General features: G+C 33.7%; 2 protein-coding genes across 2 annotated transcripts; both read left to right on the top strand.

Annotated features, from left to right (window-relative positions):
- The first annotated feature begins 204 nt into the window (after positions 1-204).
- Positions 205-1121, top strand: LOC101897687 (probable elongation factor 1-beta). Its single transcript, XM_005185202.4, has 2 exons — positions 205-391; positions 486-1121. Exons 1-2 carry the CDS (start codon positions 312-314, stop codon positions 1054-1056), a joined length of 651 nt encoding a protein of 216 aa, XP_005185259.1. The 5' UTR covers positions 205-311; the 3' UTR covers positions 1057-1121.
- Positions 1122-2015: 894 nt separating this feature from the next.
- On the top strand, positions 2016-6832 carry LOC101897516 (lysozyme). Its single transcript, XM_020037373.2, has 3 exons — positions 2016-2233; positions 6021-6191; positions 6492-6832. The coding sequence occupies exons 1-3, from the start codon at positions 2155-2157 to the stop codon at positions 6704-6706; spliced, it is 465 nt and encodes a 154-aa protein (XP_019892932.2). The 5' UTR covers positions 2016-2154; the 3' UTR covers positions 6707-6832.
- Positions 6833-8099: the final 1267 nt, after the last annotated feature.

The raw sequence follows: 8099 nt of genomic DNA, 5'->3' as shown, positions 1-8099 counted from the left end.
GTGAATGCCACTTCTTTTTTGAACCTCTATCTTAAAAACTCAATTTTGGACCTACGCTACTTTGTTCTTTTCCGAAGAAAATGACACTTTTCTCAACCAAATGCTAATGAGAACATGGCATATTTCTGATGAGCGATAATCGATACATAAATGCAATCGATTGACCGACTGTGCCATCGATTGTTTGCCAGCTCTACTATTTCGTACCCACGTTCTTTCCGGTTGTGGATTTTGGCGAGCAGAAGACTTTGGCCTACGAACCAGATAATTTTAAGTTTTTAATTTATATTTTTAAAAATAAATAAACAGAGATGGCTTTCGGTGATGTTAAAACCCCACAAGGTCTTAAGGAATTGAACAATTTCTTGGCCGATAACAGCTACATCAGCGGGTAAGTAGTTTGGCTGGCATCTCCTATTTGAGGTTATGTTTGAAAAGAAACGTCGGCATTTTTGATGACGTTATTCAATTTTTTTGCATTGCAGTTATGAACCAAGCAAAGCTGATCTTTCTGTGTTCGAAGCCTTGGGCAAGGCTCCTTCTGGTGACTTCCCACACGTTCTCCGTTGGTACAAACACATTGCATCCTTCGATGCCACCGAAAAAGCTGCTTGGGGTGGTTCTCCTTTGCCACAAGCTGCTGGTGCCAAACCCACAGTAGCCGATGACGATGATGATGTCGATCTATTCGGTTCCGACGATGAAGAAGAAGATGCTGAAGCCGCCAGAATCCGTGAAGAACGTGTTGCTGCCTATGCCGCCAAGAAATCAAAGAAACCCGCCTTAATTGCCAAGTCTTCCGTGTTGTTGGATGTCAAGCCATGGGATGACGAAACCGACATGAAAGAAATGGAAAAGAATGTGCGTACCATTGAAATGGACGGTCTGTTGTGGGGTGCCTCCAAGTTGGTTCCAGTCGGTTACGGTATCAACAAGTTGCAAATTATGTGCGTCATTGAAGACGACAAGGTCTCCATTGATTTGTTGACTGAAAAGATTCAAGAATTCGAAGATTTCGTTCAATCTGTTGACATTGCTGCCTTCAACAAGATCTAAGGTGTAACACTAACTGTGGTTTCAAATAAAACAATGAGATTTCTTTTATAATTTGAGCAAGAAAATGCTTATTTGTGTTATTAATTCGGGTGTTGTTGGTGACGCAGGGTTTTATGGATAGGTTTTGGAATTAATTCTCATTTATACATCAATTGGTGCAATTCCATGAGTTTAACGCTGATTGGGTTTTGGATTTGATTCTTATTTAGAAATCAACTGGTGGAATTACATGAGCTTAACGTTGGGTGCGGTACCATCTCTACGTGTTTTATATATCTATAGTAAAAATTGTTTTCTATTTGACAAACTTTCTGTAAGGAGATTAATTTTTCTAGTTTCAAGAGTTCGTAATTATTACGTACTATTTCACTAATCCTTTCTGAAAATTCTCATTGAATTGTATAAATGTTATATAAGATAAGATTATATTTGTTTATTATTAAGTACCACTAAGTAAAGTACCAAAAACGTACCGATAAATTTATCTTCTAGTTCAAATTCATTCATGTTAAATTCATTTTGTTCAGCAAAATCACGATGTTTTGTATCGCTTTTGTAGGCATTGTTTGTAGATGGTACTCCGAAAGAATGAACGGCTATAATATTTGTTGAAAGGTGCTCCGTTCCAGTACCTGCAAGAATCTACTAGCTTTGCAATTTTTTCGATATCATAAAGGGAAAATCGGTTATCGTAGGAAAAACTTTTACATTCTTGGAGTTCTGGAACAGGCCAAGGATAAAAATTACATATTTTAATGTCCTTAGTGAACACTTTTCATGAGTTTGGTCGTTTTGTATAATTTCTGTTAGTCATAAGCTTTTGAATGTTGTTTGAATCAACGCTTGCTTCTTAAGTCTTTTGTGCTAAAGCGTTCCAAACAAAACTTTGAGAAAGCTCATATCAAAAGCTTTTAAACCAAATATTGAAGCGATTTAAAAATCTAGGAAAGCGAAAAATTATTTTAGTTTAAAAACGTTTATCAAGAGCTGAGGTTCATTGATTGCAAATCCCAAAACGCGGTTGTTAGAAATTGGTCGAAACAAAAAGTGTTTAATAAATAAAAGAAATAACTGTTAAATAAACAATAAACCAACAAAATGTCCAATAAAAGTTTCTATGCCTTCACCGTGGCCAGTGTTGTGTGTCTGGCGTTGTTTGCAATAACTCTTGCCCAAGGTATGTAAATTAGAACAATAGGATGAGTAATTTTCATTGAAAATATGAATCTAAATCGATTTATAATACATCTTTGATAAGCGACGAAAAATCCAGTTTTTTTGTATGAAAGTTCTTAGAATCTTTTAAATTTTAATCTTTTTTATGATCCAATCGGTTTATTTTTATATTGACAAATCAGTTTGATATCTTGTGGGTTTTTTGTTTTGTCTATCAAAGACGAATAAACAAATTCCGTTTGGGAGTAACAATGAAAACTAAACCCGTTTCTTTTCTTATTCAAAATAATTTCTTTAGACGATTAGCACCATTGGTTTATTAACAATTCAGTGCGAATTAACCGGTGTTCTTAACGGATGTACATATAAACAATACAATGGCAGTTGTGTGTGTGTGTTTATTTACGATAAAATTGTAAATTCCACGCGTTTAGGTGGATAGTGAATGAAATTAAATGGATGACATAGACAATGTACAATTTTATTGTTTATGAATTATGAATTGTTGCTGGTGGGAAAATAAATGTATTCGGTACTTTACGACGAGGGAAAAAACACAATCTTTGGTTATAAGCATATGCTTTATGTTTAAATATAAAGCATTTTTATTAAATATTTTTTAAGTTCTCAATTTTGTATACAAATATTATTAGCTTTGTATTATAAAACCAGTTTTTTAAATATTGTTTCGTTGGAAATTAACTCTTAATGAATTAAATTGGCTTCGAGACTAATATATGAAAGATAATTATCTAACAACAATTTAAGTTTGAACAAACGTCATGCAACATGAAATAACAACTACAATGGGATATGGTGTTATAAAAAAATTCCCAAACTCACGTTGATACTATCAGTCGCCAAGCTTATGTTTCATTGCCGTATAGAAGGGATTTCCCAAAAACCTAAAAATACTTAGACGAAATTCTAAAAAGATCTTGGCTTTTCTGTTGAAACATTTATTTACCAGAAATATGATAATTAGTAATTCATAACATGATAGTAGGAAAATAACAAAGGTTAAAGAACTCCAACAAAAACATGACCGACCTAGAAATCACTTATATGTTTTTTTTTTTTGAACATGAGTGTTGCCTGGGGTTTTAGCTCACGTATAAAAAATAAATTATTGTGTTTTTTCAAGAAATAGGTCATTAAAACAATAATTGAATAATTGTTAAGCTGATTATTTTCTCATGTAGAGACAAAAAACAAATGTACAATATTATTGTCCACCCACACCTTTGTCTGTCATCATAAGCCTTATTAGCCTCTTTCAATTGAAAAGTAATTTGTATGAAAACAATTTTTGTTTGTTGCCTGTATGAAGTGAACAAAAATGACTAAGATTTTGTTTATAATTTTGTTGTTGTTTTTGTCAAAAAATCCATTTTGCATTCATATCTTGTTGCTGTGGTATTCCAAAAAAGAGAAACCAGATCATTATTTATTTGCTTGAAATTCCGATAACAAATTTTCCCGTAAATAATTCGAAACAAAAAAGAAATTTATCATTCAATGATTTAAATTGCCGCCAGCATTTGTCACTCCCCTTTCACTCCAGTTGCAAATAATTTATTACATTAGTTTGAAAGAAATATTACCGTTCCAATGGGGAGGGAGTAATAATTCATGTCATTTGGGGGTCATTTAACTTCATCCGTGTAAATGATTCTTAATACAGTTTATTTCCGTTCCAGAATCCGCAACTTAGTTCTAATTTATTATTTTTTTGATATTATCAAGGTAGAATGTGTTATTGTAGTAAAAATGTGTGGTTATTTTTAGTTTTGGAACAAGACCTACATAAGGTCAGTCAAGAAGACAAAAGTTTGACAATAAATTTGGTTGTTTGATTTGACTCCCTTTGAATTTCAGATCGCAATTATGTCTTTTGACTGGAAAATTAAGGTGCAAGTACATAAACAGCTTGGCATCATGACTATGCATATTAATGTCAAATTATAAAGGGAAACGATGGCAAAATTCGAATCCGACTATGGCTTCCCTTTATGATATGTCACAAAATATGTTAAGCGAAGAGTTGTCAGATGGGCTTTTCGACCTACCTTATATAGGCCATATTCTGGAATATAGCATTTTTGATTTTTAGCCAGCAATTTCTGATAGCTTAAAGTATTTTAACCCAGCCCATGGTTATTCAGAGATATTAGGCAAATGCAATTAAGTCCAGGCAAATGCAATTAAGACTGAGTCTGATTTTTATTGGTATATCAGCCATGTCTAGTAAGATTATTTTTATAAAATTTTGAATTACTTTTTGCTAATCTGTGTCGTTATTGTTCGACTAAATTATGGTAATGGTCTTTCCCAAGAAGAATAGCGTTTTGAATAAACATAAGATATTAAAATCAATTGCCTGGTAAGCCTTCCTCCATACTTAAAAACGCAAATTACATTGAACTTCTTTGAAGGTCGTCGTAAAAACGATCTCAATTCACTGGAAATGCAGTTCCACCACTTGGCATGCCTCTTGAAAAAAGGTGCTTACCGCTTTATGCACCCTGCCATTGTCTAAAGTGTTTTAGTTATTCCTCCAAGCCAGAATACAGTTAAATGACTGTGGATGTTGGTTGTCAGGTTTTGGAAAAGTTGCAAAACTTGTTGCTGTTGTCATTCAAATTGAAGATAGCAACATATCTGCTGTACATTGAAACTTCTTACCTCAGGCATATCATCGCAAGCAACGGCCAGCCGGCAGACGAGAGTTAAGATCATTTTTCTTCCACTTCAAGGTTCAGGGGCGTTCATTATCAACTAAGTAGAGTTTAGTATAGCAAAAAAAAAGGCTAAATAACATAAGAGAATGGGGGAAAATATAATCTTGTAAAAACGAGTATCTTTCCTATTTTTATTTTTTGTTTAATCTGACAGGAAGTTGTAGTAATTGTCAATTCAAATTAATTTTATTCAAATTGATGTGTGTCCTCTCTAACCTGATGAGGCCAATAGTGAGGAAATGTTAGCATATAGCATCGATAAGTCATGAATATTGGCAATTGATTAATTGTAAGTGTCAAAATAATAAAAAAATGTGGTCTTCATTAGATTGACACCAACAATTAAATTCTGAGTTGAATGTTAATCTAATCCGGTAATGAATGTTTACATGTTGCACAGTGTTTGGCCACAATAAAAAAATGCATTAATTATGAATTGTGAATGTAAGCCTCTAGGATTACATTTAAATAGAATTCACAACAAATTCGAGTGACAACAAAATTACAAATGTTAATGGTCCCATGCGAAATTACGTTTTACAATTTAATTTCAATTATTTAGTAATCAAAATCATCAGTGATGTGTAATGAAATATCAAATTTTATGGATTTTAGGTGTTGTATTTGATTTGAGAAATTTATTTTGGAATTTATTGATGATGATGCGATACTAAACTCATTCACTGTCCCAGACTTTGTTTTTATAAACAACAATAACAACAAAGAACCTGAAATTCACATTCTCGGAATATATTCAAATCAAATCAAAAACTGACGACAAATGGGAAGATTAAAAAAACGAACGCAAATAAAATTTAGGTCACCAAAGTGCTGATAACATTTTAACAAGGTGAAATTGGATGAGATTTTTTTTTTTTCGTAGATTATAGGTCAGCCAGCCAAACAGAAATTCTCAGAAATGGAATGCATGTAATTGCATAATTGTTTTATTAGCTAATAAATACAATAATTTTATTATCTATCAGCAATCTTGATTATTGACATTGAAATGTTTTGTTTATTTGTTTGTTTTTTTTTCACTTCTAGAAAAACCAGTGACAGATATTTGTTTGGGCTGCATCTGTGAGGCCTCATCTGGTTGTAATCAAACGAACTATTGTGCCGGCGGTGTTTGTGGTTTGTTCCGCATTACATGGGCCTATTGGGCTGATGGCGGCAAACTTACAATTAATGGCGAACCTGCTGAATCGGAAACTGGTAAGTTGAGTAGATAATAGAACCTGCAAGGATGTAAAGTGTCTATTCCGAAAATCGATTTTGCTTTTATGATAGCAAAAATAAATTACAAATTTGTAGATTTTTGCAGGTTCTGAAACAGTGCAGATATTTGGTCTGTTCCAGAACTGCAAGAATGTAAGAGATTTTGTTACGATAACTTATTTTCCCTTTACGATATCGATAAAATCGCACCATTGACGATTTTTGCAGGTTCTGCAACAGTGCAAATATTTTTTTTAATGTTTAACGTCATTTTTTCTTGGTTTTTTTTTGTTTCAGCTTATGCCAACTGTGTAAATGATCCCTACTGTGCCGCCAATACCATCCAAAACTATATGCTCAAATACGGCCAGGATTGCAACAAGGACGGTGCTGTCAACTGTTTCGATTATGCTGCCATCCATAAGCTGGGCGGTTATGGCTGCGGTGGTGATTTACCCCACAAATACGCCACTGATTTGGAACTTTGTTTGAAGTCTTATGGTGCCAACTGAAAGTGATATTTAGAGTTTAATGAGCAAACTTCGCCATTCATTTTTTATTAATATATATTTTAAGTTTTATTTTTTATATCGAACATAATTTAATAAATCAGTAAACTTATGCCTAAAACATCGGAATGAAGGTGGAGTATTAAGGGTAGTAATGGAGCATTAAATTGTGAAAAGTGAACATTTGAGGAAGATTTTTTCAAGTGAATGGAGAAAGTAGATGGAGATAATATTCTAAAATGGCTCCCTAATAGCTATGTTTTTAAAAACAATTCAGTTTCATTTAGTTTTTAAGGTGTTCACAAGATTTCCCCAATGGAGTTGGATGCTATTTCGTATTACCATTTCTCAAGGCAGAAAGTCTTCCAAATTTACCTATATAAAAGATTTTGAAAATTTAAATTCAAAATCTTGGTTTGTGTAGTGATAATGAATAAAAGATTTTGAAAGTATAATAAGGAGAATAATATGAATTTATTAATGATGTAGAACTCAGAGATTGCTCTAAAATGGCCAATGACCACGTACAATAGTTAGAATCTATTGATAATTTTGTAATTCTCACCCTACTTGTCTGGAAATTTTTGAGGTTTTTGCGAAGCACTTTTAAATTTGACTAACTGGAATCTATAATTTCAGCTTTTAATAGGTTTTACTTTTCATTCTCGCATGTGTAAAGTTTGTTGTTGTAGCAGTAGTACATGTAGATGTTTGTATTCTACTTATCTGGTTCGAGCTCTAGTTTGAAAAACTCGGCTACCTTTAGTGGGTGTAACCAGAGATCGTCTGGAGTGAGTTAGGTAGGTTTGGCGGTGCAATTAAAGAAGTACAGCGTATTGTGTGGGCCTGTATCACACGTCTTCGTCAATTCGTGCCCGATACGAATTGAGACGACTGCACCATCCTGAACATAATTGCGCCAAATTTACCCTGGTTTGTCTAGGCAGCTGATGTTCTTCAGCTGCAATAGATGGGAATGGCCTCCGAGGACGGCATTCATCCTGTAATTGCTGATGTCATCTGCGACTGCATCGGTGTGAATACCACTCAGATCTGCCTGATAGGCTTCTTGATCTAAAGGTTTTCTCTTATAGCATTGGACCTCCCTCTATAGTACATGGTCTATATGGTCGTTCCTGACACGCCGGTGTGGAGGAGTTGTATGCACCATATAATGGTTGGGATGACTCCCATATAAAGTTTGTTGCAAATTGTCACTGGAAGTCGTCTGTTAACACAATTTGAGAGAGACATTTTAACAGTTCCATTGAGGTTTTGTAAATTTTTGCTTTTCTTCCTTCCAGAGATTTATATTTGGGCAAGCAATTTAAAAACACCTTTATTTTGGGAATCGTAAGGCTGGTTGCTTTATTTTTTCGGTTCATTTTTAATTTAA

Source organism: Musca domestica, unplaced genomic scaffold (genome assembly GCF_030504385.1).
Source record: "Musca domestica strain aabys unplaced genomic scaffold, Musca_domestica.polishedcontigs.V.1.1 25, whole genome shotgun sequence".
In the NCBI taxonomy this organism is placed as follows: Eukaryota; Metazoa; Arthropoda; class Insecta; order Diptera; family Muscidae; genus Musca; species Musca domestica.
Note: the sequence above shows the minus strand (reverse complement) of the source record. Positions and strands in the feature narration are given on the sequence as shown.

What these genes read in the sequence shown, in the direction of transcription:
- LOC101897516 (XM_020037373.2), top strand. Translation starts at nt 2,155, where the DNA reads ATGTCCAATAAAAGTTTCTATGCCTTCACCGTGGCCAGTGTTGTGTGT. An exon ending in TGCAATAACTCTTGCCCAAG is followed by an intron (nt 2,234 to 6,020) that starts GTATGTAAATTA and finishes TTTCACTTCTAG; the next exon opens with AAAAACCAGTGACAGATATT. An exon ending in ACCTGCTGAATCGGAAACTG is followed by an intron (nt 6,192 to 6,491) that starts GTAAGTTGAGTA and finishes TTTTTGTTTCAG; the next exon opens with CTTATGCCAACTGTGTAAAT.
- LOC101897687 (XM_005185202.4), top strand. Translation starts at nt 312, where the DNA reads ATGGCTTTCGGTGATGTTAAAACCCCACAAGGTCTTAAGGAATTGAAC. An exon ending in GATAACAGCTACATCAGCGG is followed by an intron (nt 392 to 485) that starts GTAAGTAGTTTG and finishes TTTGCATTGCAG; the next exon opens with TTATGAACCAAGCAAAGCTG.